The sequence below is a fragment of the Phocoena sinus genome, chromosome 4 (assembly GCF_008692025.1).
Source record: "Phocoena sinus isolate mPhoSin1 chromosome 4, mPhoSin1.pri, whole genome shotgun sequence".
Classification (NCBI taxonomy): Eukaryota; Metazoa; Chordata; class Mammalia; order Artiodactyla; family Phocoenidae; genus Phocoena; species Phocoena sinus.
Window position 1 is genome coordinate 114,308,780 of NC_045766.1, and position 20,795 is coordinate 114,329,574.

General features: G+C 34.5%; 1 protein-coding gene across 7 annotated transcripts in view; it reads right to left on the minus strand.

Moving 5' to 3' along the window:
- The window catches only part of ROBO2 (roundabout guidance receptor 2), a 594,883-nt gene that overhangs the window by 83,196 nt on the left and 490,892 nt on the right, over positions 1-20,795 (minus strand). For all 7 annotated transcript variants that reach the window (XM_032630901.1, XM_032630900.1, XM_032630902.1 and 4 more), the window contains exons 9-14: positions 16,486-16,657; positions 11,795-12,000; positions 7,486-7,567; positions 6,895-7,057; positions 5,126-5,292; positions 1,817-1,938 (exon numbers count right to left, since the gene is read on the minus strand). In XM_032630901.1, the coding sequence (XP_032486792.1) occupies positions 1,817-1,938; positions 5,126-5,292; positions 6,895-7,057; positions 7,486-7,567; positions 11,795-12,000; positions 16,486-16,657 (912 nt within the window). The remainder of the gene's footprint in view (positions 1-1,816; positions 1,939-5,125; positions 5,293-6,894; positions 7,058-7,485; positions 7,568-11,794; positions 12,001-16,485; positions 16,658-20,795) is intronic.

Consider the following 20,795-nt stretch of genomic DNA (forward strand, 5'->3'; position numbering starts at 1 on the left):
ATAATTCTTTCTAATTAATTATGATGGATATAATTCTAATATTATAATTAAAGTGAAAATTTTCTAGATATCCATAACTCAAATGACCATTATTTACACAACATACAAGATCTAGCACAAATACGGGGGGGTTTAAAAAACTGCTCTTTTATCATCCTTATGGATTTTTAGCGGCAAGAGATCTCAGGCATAAATGAGAAGTTGGCAAAAACTGTATTAGGCACAGGGAAGAACATTATCTGGCTCTTCACAAAACAGACACACATAGACACAAACAAACACATATACAAGGGTTAATATCTTCTAATATGAGTAATATGGCTATTTTTATGCTATTTCTTGTTTTCATTTCAGTGATTATCATGCGATGAAAACATTTGTATTTTGAAATAACAGTGGGCAGGTTGACATTTAGTAATGCACGGAATTTGGAATTGGATGTTCTTAGCATATATTAAAATATCAATCTACTTCTTAAAACCCATTAATTTTTGTTACTACATATGTCAAATTATTAAAATTATATACTTTTCTTGGTACTGCTGGATGAGATTCAGCTAAAAGAATGTGAAGATGATTGATTTATATTTAGAAGAGAACTTCAAATAAAATTTTTTGTGCTTCAAATGACATCATTGAGAAAGTAAAAAAACATCCCACAGACTGGGAGAAAATATTTACAAATCATATATCTGATAGAGGATTTGTATCCAATATGTAAAGAACATTATAGAGCTATACTAAGAAGACAAACAACTCAATTTAAAAATGCGCAAAGAATTTGAACAGACATTTCTCTAAAGAAGATATACAAATGCTCAATAAGCACATAAAACACTAGTCATTAAAGAAATGTAAATTAAAATCGCAGTGATATACCACCCATACCCACTAGAACAGCTATAATCAAAAGGACAGGATAAGATGCAAGAGAAACTGGCAAGGATGTGAAAGAAACTAGAACCTTCAAATATTGCTTGTGGGAGCATAAAATTGTGTAACCACTTTGGAAAACATTTTGGCAGTTCATCCAAACGTTAAGTAGAGAGTTTAATTCAACAATTCCTAAGTATACACAAGAAAAATGAAAATATACATCGATGTGTACACAAGTGTTCACTGCACCATCATTCTTAATGGTCAAAAGTGGAAACAACTCAAAGATGAATCAGCTGATAAATGGATAAACAGATGTATGAGATACATCTATACAATGGAATTCTACTCTATAATAAAAAGGAACAAAGTACGAATAATACATGCTACAACATGGATGAACCTCAATAACATCACGCTGAGTGAAAGAAGCCCGACACAAAAGATCGTATATTGTATAATTTCATTCACATGGAAGAAACAGGCAAATTTATATGGACAGAGAACAGATTAGTGGTTGCAAAGGGCTAAAGTCAGGGGAACGGAGGAGTGACTGCTAATGGGCGGAGGGTTTCACTTTGGGATGATGAAATGTACTAAAATCAGATTCTGCTGATGACTGCACAACTCTGCAAAGATACCAGACAATACTGAGTTGTACACTTTAACTCTGGTATGTTAATTATATCTCAGTAAGGCCATTTAAAAATTCAGGAGACAGATCGTATTGTTTATATTGCGACCTATTTTTACTCTAGTCACACTTTTATCTATGGAATTTTTTTCTTCTTTGCCTTTGATTACACCTTGACTTTAAATGGTGAGTGTTTTTGCTACTTTTGTTTTTTTTTTTGGTTTGTTTGTTTGCTTTTTTCTGTTTTGGTTTGTTTTCTTAAAGGAGTAAAAGAGACTACCATTAGGATAGTCTTTAAAAACTTACCGTCCATGTGACTTGAACAGTGGTGGGAGTCAATACAACCGGAGTATGAAGATGGACAAGGACGTCGCCGAGTTCTTTCTGGACTTGTCTGTGGTCCACTCCCTGTGCTGGTGGGCTGATATCTACAGGGATAACCATTCCCAATTTTTAAAAATTAATAGTGGAATTCTAATATATATTATATAAGCCAATATTATGCCATTAGAAATAATTCCAGGGGAAAAATTAAGAACTCTTTGGGACAAACAACGTTAAAGCATATTTATATATGTACCACCATTTTAGAACATAATTTGAGAACTGATATCTTCACTAAAATAATATTAATAAAAGTGTATGCAACCCCTTATCCCCACTCAGTACACTGCTGTGAAAGATCTATTGTTTTCTTATTAAAGGATGAAGTATGTGTTGCAAGATTTCTTTAGAAACATCAGTTTTACACAGATGTTGCCATGTTGAAGGACTTTTCCAAGTAGTTAATGGGGCCAGGTCTGAAAATTGCTGTTGAGGAATTTGTTCAATCCCTTTCCCCAGTTAGTAGGTTGTGTGTTCCTATTCCTTGACCTATTTCAGTCTGGGAGTGTGGAAGAGAAAGTAATCAGGGGGAGTGAATTACGTTACTAAAGTAAACAAAATGAGGGAAAGAAGGGGAAGAACCCTCCCAAATTCACAAAAACCAAGAAACCAAGCTTTTATCACAAAAATAATTTTGACCAATTTAAAACGCTGATAAAATGTTCTATGTAATAAATTCTGAACAGTACTCCAATATCTGACAATATCTGACAAAAAATCAATACTGAACAGTACTCCAATATCTGACAATATCTGACAAAAAATCATGATATTTTTTCGAAGTGATGGGGGGGGTAGGAGGGAGAAAGAATTACAATGTTTAAAATGATATACTCTCAGCCATAAACTGTTCTGACCCCTTAGTCACCATTCGCCTAAATACTACTCTACTTCCCATACAATGGTTTACATCCTATGTGTCCATTAAGAAAAAAGATAAACTATAGACGTCCAAGTCCATCAAATTGCTATCAAACACTGAATTTCACACATACTCAAATCGGCTTCTTTAACTGGTGCACTGCAATGTTACGTTGGATTTTTTCTTCAATCATCTTATTTAAGGAATGAAGTCCAATTTAAAAGGATTTACTTTCTTAATCTTGTTTTCTCCTATTTTCTCAGGCCACAATGCAACACTCTTGCAAAAATATTTTTAAGTGCATATCTCAGCCATAACTTAAATTGGGTGCACTAACTTAAGTTGGAACATAAATAATTAGGGACTACATTTTGGTAATTTTTTTCCAGTTCCACTTTTTTTCATCCTTAACATAAACAACACAGTGAGTTTTACTTGATTTAGAAATCATATATATATATATATATATGTGTGTGTGTGTGTGTGTGTGTGTGTGTGTGTGTGTGTATTATTAATATCATGTGAATACTATTAATCTTTGCTGATATATCTATGATCTACTGTGATATTGATGATACAAGTACTTGCTGCCTTGCTGAAATAAGAAATTGCTAAATTCTACAGTATTTAATATCTTTGAAAAATAAAAGCTCACACAGCCAAGTGTTCTTTGCAAAGAAGTGCTTTGCAGAATGCAAAGCTGCTGAAAGTGTGGTGTCAAAAATGATCCCGGGCTTCCCTGGTGGCGCAGTGGTTGAGAGTCTGCCTGCCGATGCAGGGAACGCGGGTTCTTCCCCCGGTCCAGGAAGATCCCACAAGCCGTGGAGCGGCTGGGCCCGTGAGCCATGGCCGCTGAACCTGCGCGTCCGGAGCCTGTGCTCCACAACGGGAGAGGCCACAACAGTGAGAGGCCCGCATATCGCAAAAAAAAAAAAAAAAAAAAAAAAATGATCTGGGTACTACAGTTTCTTGACTCAAAACCATACACCTCTTCATTTTCTAGTTCAATAGTTTAATGTACTCATTAAATTCAGACACACTAAAAGCAACTGGATCCTAGCAAGGTAAAATAGAAACAGTTTCAGGTCGTCAAATTCCTTCTTGTACTTTTTCCTTCTCTTGAGACAGGTTCTTTACCTACAGTCCTTTATCATTATGGGAAATTAATCACATTACTGCTTAGAGAACAACAGCAAAGTGGCATCCCCTCCTCCCTTGACTGTCATCATGTCAGCAACGTTGCAAAATCACGTGGTAACTTTATTTGACTTGATTCCTTTAAGGTGCCCTTCTCTGTTATAATAGCATGCTAGTTACTATCACTGAACTACATTGTAATTATAATAATATTTTATGGCTGTATGGTGCTTTTCATAGCATAAAAATACTACTTTGAATTATAAATATCTTGATCAAAGCCTTTTACAAATAAGAAATAATTAACCCTTTCTCAAGAACCGTGTGGGAAGTAAGCTGTAACAAATAATAAAGCCACCATTTCTATTTTATTAATTCCCTTCACCTACTAGTAAGAAGGAAAATTATAATTCAACATCCCATATTAACCCCTAGACTGCAGCAACTTCTCAGTTTGAAGCGGCAGGCTATGAAAGATGAGATGAGAAATCTTCCATTTTGATCTTATAATATTCTGGGTGGGTGTTTTTGTTTTGTTTTGTTTTTTATTAGTCAAAAGCATTGCATACCTCGGGAAGAAAGCTTGGTTTACTGCTTCCTGAAACAAATTGTTCCTTTAAACATGTGGTTTAATAAAATACACTGTAATGATGCTTGTCAAACTTAAGTATTAACATTCCTGGAGGGCACTTTAACAGGCTGCCAGGCGCCATCCCCAGAGCTTCTGAGCCGGGGCCTGAGAATCTGCATTTATACTGTGGCCCCAGGTGATGCAGATGCTGCTTCTGTGGGAACCACACCTTGAGACCCACTGCACTATCAAAACACAATTCCTCAACTAGAGGAAGTAATTTTGATATCCCTAACAGGGCATTTTATCCATTAAAGATCACTTTTTGCTATTGTACAATTAATTTCAAAGAAGGAGGAACATTTTTCCTTCTTTTGAAATATAGTAAAGCCCTACAGTTAAGCCCCAATTTAACTTACTATGTAATTGTACCAAATTATTTTGTTTCTTTTTTACCAAATAGACCCTGAAAATCCAGAAAGAGGACACACTCACCAAGGTGAACAACAAGTTTTCTTCTCTTTCACTGGATCAGGTCTAGTGAAACATTATAATAAGCAATGCAGACACACTTATCTTTGGTCCTGCAACCCCTTTGTCCTTAAAGATCTGTTTAAGGCCTCCTTCTAGAAAAAGTCATGTTTGCAGCTATTGAAATTACCTTGTGTGCGCACAGGATCTGACATAGCACTTGGGTCACTGAGACCTTGGGGGTTGATTGCTCTCACCATGAATAAATAGATTGTATTGGGCCGCAGTCCTCTCACTGTATAGAGGGTGGTCTTTACGTGGTTTGCCACTGTCTGCCAGCTATTGCTCACTGATTGGCTGAAACATGAACAGAAATTTCATTTAAACAGCAGTCATAAGGGTCTTGGAAATGGAGTTGGGTATCAATGACAAAGGTTAATGGCTGAAAATTAAACACGCACACACACAACGCTTGAAGTGTTCAGCCCAATAAATGAAACATTTGGATGATTTCAGTTTATTCAACAACAAAGCCGAGCCCACCTAACGGAAGTGCCATGCACAACAAAATTAAACTCAGCCCAGGAGATGTGATAGCCCTTTGTTAAAGCACAGCAGCCACTAAATGAATACCTGTAAAAGGAACAGAGGCCAAGATCACAACATCAAGTTTATACAATAAATATGGTCCTCGTAAATGTATATATATATACCTTGAAAAGAATTAACCTGTAGAAAGAATAAATGGACTACAGAGTAAATTATGCCAATACATTTTCCTGTTACAAGGTGTGTTTTCTTTTGCATCAATTCCACATGCAATATTATAATAGAGCCTTCTAAAACTACATATCTGTAAAAGAAGAAAGGAAGCATGTAATGAATATTTTCCCTTGGTCACATTTTTAATAAAATTGTACATTACACAGTATTGTGATTTATCACTTCGGGATGGTGAAATATCTCTGAATCTGCATGTGTGGACCCTTTAACAGTCATCTGCAGATGGGATGCCCTTTTATAGCACTTTGTCTAAGGTCAAACGCTGCTTTTGTTTAGAATGAGGAGGAAATGTGATTTTCAGGGCTGTCTGTTTATTTTTCAGAAGTCTTTTTACACCAAAGCATGAAACTTATAGAAAAACACTGTTTTGAAATTTGAAAACTATATATCGATCCTTAACTTTAATAGATTAGGGAAGCCTAAAATGAAAGTGATGATTTGTCCTAATGCTTAAAAAGGAGAGAGGCTATCACTATATTTATAGTGGCAAACAGAAGCACATTGAAACTAAATATGAAGCCACATTTTCCCATTAGTACAACTATTTTTTCAAATTCTCATAAAACAATTTTATACTAGTATTTGCTAAATTAGAGTCTATGTCCTTGAATTGACTGCAATTATTTCAAATAACAACTGGACATATCTTTTCCTTTCAGCAATCAGAAGTGCATGTACTCAATCTCTTAATTGTAGCTTTTAATATTCTCTTAGGCATAGCCAATACACATATTCAAATATATAGCATAAAACACTGGAATTATTTTAAATTCTGCTCTAATTATTAGGAAGTAAAATTCCAAGCTTCCATGCCTCAATAACAGTTGCATAACTTAAAAAGTGTCTGTGCCTAATTAAATTATTTTCTGCTTAGTTCTAAAGCCAAAATTCACATCTGATAAATCCCTACAATGGTCAAGAGCTAAGTGATTATGTCATAACTAGATCCCTACAGACGTAGGCATGGATAATGCATATTTAATCTTATAATTAAGGTATGAATGAAAAATAAAACTAAAGTCTATTCTTGAATAAAGTCAGATATAAAAGATAAATTCTTAAAATGCACTGATTAAGCATGTCCTTAGAATAAAACAGCAGGATAGCTCACTTGAGATTTTAGGATATAGGAGCTAAAGCAAAAACCCAATGGAGAAAAAAGGAACTGTCTCATACCTGAAAGCCTCAATGATATATGCACTTGCTGGTAGGGTTCCAGGGGTACCTGGTTGCCAGGACAAGGTGACACTGTTCTTAGTAACATCAGTGACCTGTGGTTTGGATGGTGGTCCAGGCAGGTCATTAAAATCATAATTTTTACTGATTGTTGCTCCAGACTCTAGAGAGGACAAATAGAAAAAGCTTCATTTCTGATTACATAAGCTGACAAAGATGCTTAAAAGGAAAACAGTCTATTAAAGAATTTGAATAGACAGTGAGCAATTCATCTTCATGAATCAAAAGTATATAAGTGAATATTTGATTTTTCCTACATATTAGTAAATATTTACTTTCACACATGATCACTAGAATTGCTTGTTCTTTAGACAGAGAAAATAAAATAACAAGATTATTAAGGACAAATGTATCACATTTCATATGTGCAATGCTATGTACCAAGAGGTACGAAAAAGTGGCGTAAAGCTTAGTTCTTACATTCAATAAATTTAAAATATTGATCTCTCTTTAACTTGTTAGTTGATAATGAGCTAATCACTGAAACTGGCTCAAGATTTCTTCTGTTAAAATAGTTCACAAAGAACCCACCTGTCACATCCAGCACAGCACTCCAGGAAGTCTCCCCACTTGAACTTGTAGCCACACAAGTATAAGTGCCAGTATCAGAAATCTAGTGTGCATAGAAGGGAGAGAATACAATTGTTTTAATTGATTTGTAGAATAATTACTCAATCTCAACAAGGCAATATTTGACTGTGAAAATGTGATATATCATTTGGCGGTCCAAATTGTACATTAGAGTCAATCATATGCACACATAAAATATTAAAATAAGCTCATATCATGTATTTTATTCATAATGGTGATTCAAAGATTCTTATTATATTTCTACAACTAAATGCTATTTGTCTGTAAACTTTAGTTGTCTTTCTATTTGCTTCCACAGCAATCCCCTTATCTTTTAATTCCAGCTTATGTTGGTACTTCACTGTGTCAGAGTTAGATATGGATAACTCAGGACAGAAGTTTTCAGCATCCTATAAACATTCAGAGATCAGTAATGCAAAGCTGTCCTCTTTGTCGTCAACAAACTGTATTTCACAGAATAAAATATACCCAGGAGTAAATAAGCACTGACATAATGGGGGGCAGACCTTCTTTTTTTTTAAAGACATGGAGAAAAGTGAAGAAGAATTTTTTTTTTTAAAAAAAGGAAAACTAAATCTTTCCTTTTAAAGAGTGCAGTACTCACTTTTATTAAAATTGTAGCAGTGTAACAGTGAATGAAATAAAGTTGTGTCATTAAAAACAAGCAGACGATACCCATGGAATCATTGCAATAGAGAGCTGAAATGGTCATAGAAATCATCTAATCCATAACACTTTTTAAAGCATAATAAAAACTGTCTTTCACTGATTACATAAAATGTTTTTGTTATTCATTGAAGAGCGGCAAAAGAATTTGAGGAATAGTTGACAATATAATCAAGAGTTCCCTTTTGTAAATGTTAAAAGGCAGAAGATTCCGTGATTATACCTTGACAAAAACTTCAAGTTCGGTAATATGTAAATCAAAAATCCTCCCTGTGGTTGAGTCCCACGGGTTTAAATTGCAAACAACATTCATTCAGGTTAGTTTAGGGGTGAAGGAAAAGCTAGACTGGGAAGAGAAACTGATGACCAAACAGAATAAGACAAAGCAGAAGATGTAGAATTAAAATTCCACGACGAGCGTGAGTCTAATTGTTGATAAAATATGGGAGTTCATGGAATATAATATCTGTTGGGTTCAAAATGTAAGTGTATTGATGACTCAGTCTTCCACAACTGATTCTCGGGTAAATCATTAGTGCCTGGATGTTACTGCAGTTCCACAATTTTAATTGATTTTAAATGGCATTATGTATTTTAACCTAAGTTTCAAATTACTCTGTCACGTCATTCTTTGCCATATTATGTTATCTCTGTACAATTGTCTTCTATTATACTGAGGCAAGATGGGGGACAGCCATTGTAGAAAGAGCCATTTTTTCAAATGTGGCTGTGCACGCATTATAGTCATTAGAAATCTTTGCTTTTAAGAAGCATCACTCACAAACTAAATATAATGAGCCGAGGCTGGATTTTAATGGGATGTTCATTTGAATATGGTCTGTGAAAGAGTAAAAAATTTGCATTTTATTATAGCAGTTGAACTAAAACGTAGCACTTGTTATTATGTGCAAATGCTAAAAGAAGAATACTAGGTAATGCTTCTTAACTGCATCTCCTTGTCATTGTATGGAGATACAAGTCTGACATTAGCTGTGGTCGGTAGGTTTTAATGATCATTGGAATATTCTCCTCAGAAGAAACGGATTCAGCTACCAATTACTGGACCATGAGAACACAGTGTTCATCACACTATTTTTCCCCCCTTGCATTAAGTACTGGAAAAGAAAGTAAGATATAAAGGAATATGATCTACAGAAACCCTCTCTTGACTGTATCAGTGAAGTAGTGTAAAACATTTTATTTCTGTTAAAGACAGTCATCTTACAGAAAAAATAACAATGTTTTCATCGTGGAGTTTATCAAAAGTGATATGAAAACCCTAAACACCATTGCTAAAGCTCACTCTTGTATCACCATCATCATCACCATATTCATTTTCATTCCTTTAACTTTAAATAATGTCTTCTCTGGTCATGAGTGCTTCATATCTTTTCCATCCTTCTCTTTTCGTCCTTAATCAGTGCTTTGAAAAAGACTAATGTGCTGGCACACTCTCTCACCTACTTTTCTCCTTGTGTAGCTGGCTGCAGACAAGCTCCCAGGAGTATGCATCTCAGAAAGACTACTCAGAAGCCTGAGAGAGGGGCTCAAACTTTGTTTGACATCATCAAGCACCCACCTTTAATTGCTTCTTTTAAACACTATTGGGGGTCTTGACTGTTCAAGCACACCCTTTAATTCAGCAGTACAGTGGAAATGCATTAACCTCCATGGCCCAAGAAGTCTGCTTTTAGCTCAGAGAGAGCAGTTAAATTGTTTACTCAAGGAGACCTGGCATTAATTTTTTAATAACTCCCATTTTGTCCAAAGAAGGTTTACAATTAATTTACAATAAATAAAAAGACAGGCTAAAAACCTGTATTAATTTATTTTTCTTTAAATTGAATTTGATAGCATTTTGTCTACTTAGAGCAATAATTAATGCCTATCTCAAAATTAAAATAAAACAATATATACATTCATTATAGTAACAGATTAAAGATTTGTGTTTGTGTATGCATGTGCACACTACGAAAAAGTCATTCTTCCTTCTTGTTATGTGTCCGTATTTACACATCTGATAAACATGTGATTGTAAATAATTTACATTGTAAGAAAAAGACATTCCCCGTTGTGATCATTTGAAAATACACATAATAAAAATAATTTATCTTTCTCCTCAGGCTTCTGAATGGGAAAATGCAACACGTTTTCGTTTGTTTTTTAATCACCTTGGTTCCCAATTTATACCTAGATACCAGATGCTACTAATTGTTCTTCCACTGAATCATTTTCAGTCAATTTTTCTTCATGTACTATTATATCAACCACCCTAATTCTGGCCCTCATTCCCAATCTTGTGACTATTCTGACATACTCTTGAGCTTTAGCATAGTGCTTGCTACATGGAGGGGAGGCTTTCTATATTTGGTTGAATGAACTGAATATACTTGTGGAGGGCAGGTGGCCCCCATGATAACATCCTTCTGGTATTCACACCTGGTGTAATCCCTCACCTTGAGTGTGTGGAGGACCTGTTGACTTACTTCTGGCCAATAGAATATGGCATGGAGGTGACAAGATGTCACATTTGTGATTACGTTATATAGGATTGTAAGCCTGTCTTGCTAAAAAACTCTCTTCCTTGTTGACTTTGAGGAAGCAAGCAATCATATTGGGAATATCCACATGGCAAGGAACCACCGGCAGCCTTCAGTCAACAGCAAGCAAGAAGCTGAGGTCACCAGTCTGACAGCCATTAAGAACTGAATGCCGCTAACAACTATGTTGTTTGGAAGCAAACTGATCCCCAGTCCATTTTCAGATGAGACTACAACCCTGACTGTAGCTTTGTGAGACCCTAGGGCAGAAGACCCAGCTAAGTCATGCCCAGACTCCCACAGAAGGTATGAGATAATAAACATGTGTTGTTTTGAGCCTAACAACACAAGTGTTGTGAAGTGTTTTCTAATACTGTTACACAGCTATAGATAGCTAATATAGTATTCAGAAGTAAACATTTATTTTGAGCTGCTCCTGAAGTCTAACTTGGTAAGTTGGCAGATATGGTCATTTTCTATCATGTCATCTTCTGTTAAAAGACTAGCAATGGCTTGTTCTTGTGCACAGATTCAAACCTAAACTGCATAGCAACCTTACCTAAAATGTAAGATATTTTTACCAACTAGCCAAACCTGCTTCTATGCAGTCATCAGTCTCATCTCTTTATTACTTTCCACATAACTGTTGGGCTGAGCCAATTTATCCACATTTCACTACGAACTTCCCTTGTTCATGAGAGTAAATCAGAAGCATTTCTCATTTTCAGTTATTTTAAATGTACTATTACTATCATTAACTTTATGTGTTTAACCTTTTTCGTTTCATTGATTGCATACATATAGGATAGAATGAAGGAATAAAAAGTTTCTAGGCCTGTTATGAGCTTATAATGAACTTAAGGACAATGAACTTCCCTCTAATTTCAATTTGTCATTTGTAAAATAAATAACAGGGTCTATAATAAAATGTATAGCAATTATGCAGGGATGTAAGATTTTAATTTCACAACACAGTTTTTCCCTAGGGAAGTACATACTTCTGTTGAGATGAAGATCCAAATACGAATTCCAACATTACTTACACGTAAATTCTTAATCTGCAAGGTTCCTTGTTCTTGTATAGTTGCTCTTGGATCTCTACCCAGAAAAGTAAATCCCTCCTTTAGCCAGCTAATTACAGGAAGAGGGTCACCAGTAGCTTTACATTTCAGTAATGCTGTACCATCTACTGCTAGCGTTTGGTTGGCTGGGCCTTGTAGAATTATAGGTGGAGGTCTATCTGTCAAAACTAAAGGACAAAGATATTTTTCAGGATATTTTAATTTTATGAAATTTGGTAGTCTTTATATCATCAGTAGTCTTATATCAAAAGTAAGATTAAAGCCCCAAAGTCATACATATTACTTATAATTTTTTCTGTAATATTCTATATCCATTATAAATCTATCATTTATAATTACTATACATACACCTGTACATATTTTACTGAAGCCATACTATATTTATAACTTACTCTGAGTTACCTATAAGTAAGATGATGATAAGATAAATTCTGACATCTTAGAAAGGTTAAATCATATTAAAATTAAAATGTTGAGAGCTTATGGTAATCATTTGCAAAATGGCCATTTTCTCTCTCATATGCATGTTTAAGAAAGCCTGTGGAATATCACATGAGTACAATCAATTTTCACTTTTGCTTTCATTATAAATATATGAGTAATACATAATTTTACCTTCATAGCACCAGTTGCCGGCTTTATTTATATAGACTATAATATTTTGATGATGTTAAAATATTAGACTATAAATAATTTATTTCTAAAATTGTGATATTGGGCTTTAGATTATAGTAATATAATGTGGATGATATAATTTGTCTATACTTTTAAGCAAAAAAATCTAAAGACCATATTTATGACATGACAAAAATAGCATTTTCATGAAAATTTGTGTTTACATATATATTCATTTTTGTGATCATTTGAGTAAATTTTCCATAATTTCATAAACATAGTTCACTGTTTTTAAATTGAATATTGATTTGTAGCAGTATCATCAGTGCCTTTAGAAGTATTATATAATGATTTAGGAAGTATATCAGAATGTATAGTAATATTTAAATGGGTAATGAAAATATGGAATCAATTGGAGGCAGGCTTTCATCTACAATTCATTAGAAGACCATCTCACAATGAAACTGATATACCCAAGCCCAAGAAAGGATTTCGTAAGAGAAAGTTTTATAAACTTCACATAGGTTTTGGTTAATTATCCAAATATGCTCTTTATTATGTATAATAATAACAAATATAATATTTAAATATATATATATAAGTTCCACAAAACGAAAAAGATGGTGAATCTGAATTATTGCTAAGCAACTGTGAAGAGTGCTTTTTCTCAAGAAGGTCATCTTGGATTATTATGTACATAATCAAAAAAACTCATTTTGCTTATTAATGCTCTAATTTCCTTTGTCTACAAACTTTTACAAATACCCGTTTATATGTTTATATATTTCTCAATCTATATGTATTTTTATTTGTAGAGTTCACAGTTTTGGCGAAAGACATTAAATCAAACAGCCCTTTTAGAGGCTACCATGAGAAAGCCAACTGATCTTGATTTAAAATAGAGGTCTCCTGCATGTCAAGATAGAGTGGACTTCCAATCAACCTAAACCTGTTATATCAAAATATGTATTAAAATGTGTGTATATGTAGAAAACCTTATAAAAACCTAACGAAAACAACATTCTCTGTGTATTCTTTGCAAATAAAAATTAGATCCATTTAGTTCACTGCTTTTCTTGATCAAATTCTTCATTTTAGAAGTAAATTAAATAATCTTCAGAGAATGTGAAAGCACAATATTATACTAATTCTGACATATCTGGCAATAATTGTGCAAATAGATATTCAAGTTGAATGCTTTGTGGAATTTATTTTCTCTCTGAGTCAAAAATGGAAGGCCAATTCACAAAACATTATGAATAATTTTAAAATTCAGTAAGAAAAATGGGTCTGCATTACCAGAGAAGAAACTATTTATTAAATTTTATATAGTGTTACTTCTTTGCTTCAAATTAAATATCTATATAGGATTCTGGTAACTTCTTATAACCTGCTCTTACTGTCATATCCTTGAAATCATTATATATGGGCAAAGGACATACAATTAGTTTCTTTTTTCTTTTTAACTGCCCAAATGAGTAGCTCATTGTCTTTTAAATGAATTTGATCAAAAAAGTAACTGAAAATCTCCTGGCCAGAAAGAACTTTCAGTTTCAAGGATGTTATGGGTGAAAGATGACCACAAGCTTCCATGACACTAAGGTCAGAGGTTAAATGAACATTTAGGGTTTCCAGTGATCTGTGAACAATTCCATGGTTTTCTCTAACTATGCATTGTGTATCCTCAATAAACCATTCATATAAGATCATGATGTGACATCTATTGTACATTTCTTCTCTCCAGTCCTTTTAGATTCTATTGGCTCTACTCAGAATTCTCATTATAATTTTCTAATTTTCTAACAGAAGAAAAGAAATGAAGAACAGTGTTAATGAAATAATAAGAAGGATGCTTTGAAATTCAAGTGTATTAAAGATCTTAGCTCTACCTGTAATAAGTAAGATTATCACTCAACAGCACCTTTCATCACCATTAACAACCTCATCTCATGTGAACACTTGAGTTAAAAATATTTCCAAGAAAGGACTCTAAGTACAAAAATGTAACAACAGAAACATCGCTATAGATGTTTTGTTTGTTTTTCCGAACACAACATATGTTTTCATTCTACATTGGAATTTCATTTGGCTCTAAACTGCCCTGGATCATACCAAGCAACACGTTCAAAAGGGGATGACTTGCGTATTATTAAACTGTTAACCAGTCTGAAAAATTTTAAACTATGAATAAAAGCTGAAGTCATCGGCCAATGTGGCAAGTTAATATTTGGAGACCGTTATTTATAATAAAGTGTATGTGTGTATGTGTGTGTGTGTGTTTAGGTCTTGAAGTTAGATTTCTTTACTGTCAAAATCAATAACTCTATAACCTCCATTCAATATTCCTGCAAAAGGATCTTGACTTTGTGAATGCTTATGAAAGTAAAAATCAATGTAGCAATTAATATTCAAGCCACTTGTAACCAAATGTCCAGAGACATCTCAGTCATCAGATTTAAATTTCCTTATCACTCTTTTCAGTTTGACCACAGAACCAGAGCTAGAATTACTACTGGTCTGAGAGATTATGTCAAAAACAAACATAATTTCTCAAAACAAGTTTTCCTTTTCATTATATCAGGCACAGTTTTGAATATCCACCTGTTTCATGAACCACATCAGTCATATCAACTGGTTCTTCTAAATCATCAACTTTGTTTTCTACAAATATGGTTTGCCTTCTTCATAACGCTTTCTTCATTTAGAAACATTTAAAAGTCTGTCTTTTATAAAATACCATAAGCAGCTATAGTGGAGTTCTTAAGCATTATATTTGGAATCTTTCATAGTAGTATAGAATAAAACTTAGGTTTTGGCCAGAATACCTTATTTTCCAAGTATATGTTTCTAGACATTTTTTCCTAGTAGAAGAAAACATAGGAACTTAAAAAAGATTAATAATTATATTTTATTTCTTTTAAAGAAATATGGAGGTTTGAAGGATCGACGATCTTGTCCATGTAAAGGAAGAATTTCTTGGCACCATTACCCTTGAACCTGACTTCTTTCAGTTCCATAGCAGTAAATCTCTGCTGCATCAGCAGGTATGGCCATTAACGACTCAATATCCCCTCAGCTAATGTTTGTCTGTTCTATTTATTCCCATTCCTGACATGGCGCTGAATCAGGCAATACCATGGGCAGACATTAAAAAATACTGCCTTTCTATTAATTTTAAATGACCTTTTAATCTACATGTAAATTTGAATTGCATGAAAGCTCAGCAGAGAAAGAAGAGAATCAGAGAGGTCACAGCCCAAAGCTCTTTTATCGCAGAACCCAGAGTGGGAGGGTGCGGGTGTGGGGAGAATCAGAAACCCCACAAATCTAAGAGGGCAAGAGAGATTTTTTAAATTTAAGATATCAAAGAATATGGCTTAAATTAATGCTCAGAGGTTCACAAATATCTAAAACTCCCTACGTGTCAATTGTGACAGAAAAGCTCTTGGGAAAAAAAAATCAGACATGAAGAGTGCTGCATGGTCTTCAACTTTCACCTGAATCAGGTGCTTCAGTTAAGATTTGTAGTGCATACATACAAATAAAAAATTAGTTTTAGCATCCATTTGTAGTTTGGAAGGTATTTAATTAATTTAACTTAGTGAATGTATAATTACCACATCATAGGATGTCACAATGTGATTGGCTAAGTGAAAAGTCATCTCTGTTTCCACTGATAATAAAGATTATATCTCTCTCTCTCCTCTAGTAAAATAAGATTATTACTATCCATTAGAAGCAATCATATCAGCACAAGACTGAATAAAAATATACAGCTAACATTCCTATTTCTATTTCACTAAAATAATGCATCACTATATTTTTAAGAATAAAATAGATTGTGTTTGATGTTCTTCTTTGGGAAAGTAAATGGTATTAAATCAGGGAGAATTAGAAACTATTAAGAATGTTATTTTACCTAGATTCAAACTTAGAAGATAAGCATTAATTTTAAGGATTTAACTAAAAGGTCAGAGAATTTCATAGTTTTGATAAAAATCATTATTTTCAGAAAACAAATTCTAATAATATCACACCATCAGTAACTTCCAGCTGAGCTTTTGCTAAAATGCTTCCTGCCACGGTTAGGGCCTGGCAGATGTAGTAACCCGCGTCCGAGCGCTGAGTGTCGGTAATTGTAAGGTCCCCGGCTGGCGACACAGAACATCTGCTGTTGGCCTGTTGGGGTTGATTTGGGAAAAGCAGGTTCTGTGGAAACAAACACAATGTTACTAATATTCTCTTCTCACTCAGAAGGAAAATTATATTAACAACAGCTACCGCAGTTAGAGAAATGTGGCTGGAAAAAGAAAACACAAAGATTTTAAAATACGGTACTGAAAGGGTTAAAGGCCACACAGTGAGTCTCACTGGGAAACTTTTTTCCCATCATGGGAAAATGATGTGCTCTAAGAAGCGAGCATGCTCTGGCTGAAGGAACAATCATCTAAGTCTGGATCGTGAGCTTTTACTCTCTGCGTGACTTTCTGTGAGTTACTGAACAGTTTTGAAAGGCAGTTTCCTCATCTGTAAAATGGACATAATAATACTCATCTGACTCAACTCATAAAACATCGTGAGAATCTAGACTGTAACATCAATTGTGTATGTGTTTTATAAACTGCAGATCACTAGAGAACGCAAAAATATTTTCTGCTGACCCTTTTGAATATTTGACATAAGTAACTCAATTTCTCCTAAAGGTATTCAAAAGTGTGTGACTGAGACTGACACAGAGAGACAGCTGAATCTCCTTCTGCTAGAAGATTTCTGCAGGTTGTAACAGCTTTGAAAGGAGCTAGGTATAAAGGCTACCATCTGAGCAAGTTTAACCAAATCATTGAAAATAAAAAGAAGATGCGGGATGTTTCTGAAGGATGCGTGTGATGGTAAAGAATTTCATAATATTACCCTATCAAAAAAATCAAAGGTTCTTTAGTTTCCTATATAACTCATATTTTTAAAAAAACTTTATTTTAAAATTTTGGTTACAGTTTCATTTTTGTATACAACTCATGTTAATACAAGCAGCCAAATCACAAAATTGTGAACGTTCTTATAGGAGAGCAGTAGTGTTAACCTGGATGACCTATGTTGCTTTACTGTTGTTCAATTAAAAAAAAATTTGGATACAATAAATTATATTGAGATATGCTTCCAAGTTGGATTATAAATAAGGACATATCAATTTTTATGTTGTATTTACTTACAAAAAAAAGAACATTATAACCCTCTGGGATCTGTTTCTCGACATAGTAATTAATTTCCCAGGTTTGTAATTAAACAGTTTCAATATGTTACAATCAGGAGGTAATAACATTCAATTAAAGGCATAAGACACATTTTCCCCTTAAAATGTTTCTACCCTTGAAGTAATACCAATGAAAGAGGATAAAATAGGGTATTAACACTTTTCAATTACCCTAAATGACTTTAATCCTGCGAATGAGGTCCTACTTTAATTAGAAGCTCTTCTCTTTATTGCAACATGATGGATGTCCACTTTATTAGATTTGAGTGTGACACTGTAAGCCCACTTTACATAAACATACTATGTTATTAAACCTTTTCTAAAAGAGGTGATGTTTGCTAGCATGCCAGGAATATAATTTCAAAATGCTATTGCCTTCCTATAAAATTTGTATTACTATAGAAGGCTAGACTTTTTCATACATATGAAGCATAATTTGAGAGCAAGCTAATTCTCCTGTGGAATCCAAATATATTACTGAAATAAACCATCTGAAAGAGAAGGGTCTAAATTTTAAAGGCACTTGGAAATGATACAATAACTCAAAGTGTGCACTTTCCTACAATTAGCCATTAGAATACTAATTTACATAGCACTAATACATCAGATGGGCTTAATTCTCTCTGGGATCTCTTCCTCTACAATGTGTTATCAGTCCACCTTCTAAATGATTCGATGACATGGAAAATGGCATATGATTGAGGTTAACCCATCATCTTTATTCCCTGTTTGTATGACATAGGCAAAAGAAAATGGATGACAAGCAAAACCCAGGAATTCTACAGAGCTCTTCTCGCCTTGAAGTGCCTGGGTATCCTATTAGTGCTAATTGGCATTATCAGCACATATTGAGGAATATGGACCATTAAGTCCAGGCTCTTAACTCTCTATACTGATGGATAGTCATAGATCACTGTAAAAATTGGATACTGCAGACAGTAAGACTAATTTATTTTTCCTAATGTCCCAATTCATGATTTGAAAATTTACAATTTGCTCAAGCATTTCTCTTTTGTTCTCATTCACAATCTCCTTTCTCTCTCTCCCCTTTCCTCTCTCCCCCGACCCCTCTGTCTAATGTGAGGGAGATAGCTGAAATAAAGAAAAGGAGGCCTAAGATTATAATCAAATCAATCACCTAACTCGAAAATTTTTCCCAGAGATTAATATCTCTGGAATTACATGCCACTTTGTCAAATAACAGAAAAAGAAATACTTTAATGCTATTTGATCATTACTTGTTTAAAAAACATTAAAACACAATGTAGCATATTTAAATATCATGCTCATTGGGCCACAAGACCAATACACATTTCATGCAATAGCATGTATAAACCTGAAGCTATTTTAGGGCATGTGATTTATACATGATACAGCTGTATCTACATGATAACAAGTTATAATGAGATTTAACTCACTACATGAATTTAAAGTGTAAATCTGCAACAATCAAATTGCTTTATATCATTATATTTGTATCACTTATAAATAAATAATAAATTCACATAAATATATTTACTATCAGTGGCTTGAGAAAGTAACTTCTATGGACCCCATACCTCCCCGAATGGGTGGAGGGAAGGAGCTACAGGCAGGAGTGAGAATCTTGACAGGCTACCAGGGCTCTCCAGGCTCATCCCCTCCTGCCTTTTCAGGCACGATGTGGGTCTGGGGACAGAGGTGACCAGAGTGGTGCTGAGCTTCTGTGTGTGGGCAGAGGGATACCTCTGGCCCTAGCAGCCTGGCCTTAGCAGAAGCATGAACTTGCCACTTCAGCCAGGAACAAGGGAAGGCAGATGCATTCTGCATTTTCCCCATTTCTAACCTTCAAAATGTGTAAAGTATTTTTACATATAAACTAATTTAATCACATAATCTTCATAACTTATGTGAAGTAAAATATATTATCCTCAAATTTTAGATTAAGAAAATGAGCTTCAGTAAATTTAAACAGTGCTACAAAGATTGTAAAAATTATACGGAGGGAAAATGGCTTTAGAATTCTTTCCGTTTTCAGGGTACGTGTGTGTGTGTGTGTGTGTGTGTGTGTGTGTGTGTGTGTGTTCAAGTGTGTTATAACTATATCATGTTGCTTTACACTCACTTTAGAGTTTGGGATGTTTTAATCTGAAAGCAATTTTTAAGTGAAGAATCAAGGAAGTCTATGAGTAGAAATCTATTGTATTGTTACTAACTGATAAAAAAGATGGCAATTAAGTCCTGGAACAATCCTGATGTGGGATAAGACAGTGGCCAGAACTTTACCTTATCCTTCTCATCACTATATTTACATCCCACAAATCATGGGGGAAGTGAATCCAACAAAGAGCAATGAGGAAAGGAAGAAAGATAATTTGCCCGTCCATACTGAGATGTTAAAACTGCTAGCTCGGGGTGGTACAGAACTGTATAGGAATTCACAACAATGCAAAATGACGGCTGAGGGAAACTTCCTGATGTCTCTCTACCCAGATAATCATACACGAGTTTTGATCAACAGGTTCTCTTAACTTAGTCAAAAGCATTTTCCGTCTCTGGCAAAGTTTTTAGATTGCCTGAGACTTTAAATCATGGTTTCCATGTTTGCCCAGGAAATTCTTCCAGAACTTGGTCTAACACCAGAGGGTGCTGACAAGGAACACCAGTAGGTCTCTTCCTGCGAACTATATGCCTCCTTCGGTATGCTTCCGGAGAGACTAGAATAAAAATATCTCTAGGTCCCTCAGGAATGCACAGATAAGTCTGTAGACAAAGAACTCAATTTCTGATCTGGTTTAGGCTGGAAGTTCCACTCATTGCCTCAGAACCTAGAGGCTTGTGCTTGTCCAAGTTTGGACCAAGTTCTAAATGAGAAAACGGGTGTATTCAATTCGCTTTTAGCAGAGTCTTGAGAGATCATGCTGCCCGGAGAGGACAAACCAGGGCACAGCAAAGACCAGACAAGTGTTGGGTTTTTTTCTGGTATTTAATGTATTATTTCCTGTCTAACCCCACTATGAGGGAATCCAGAAGGGATGATGGAAGAAAATATTTCTCCTACTCAAATGGAAGTGTGCTTAAATTAACGGTAAAGAAAAGGTATTTATACTATATAAC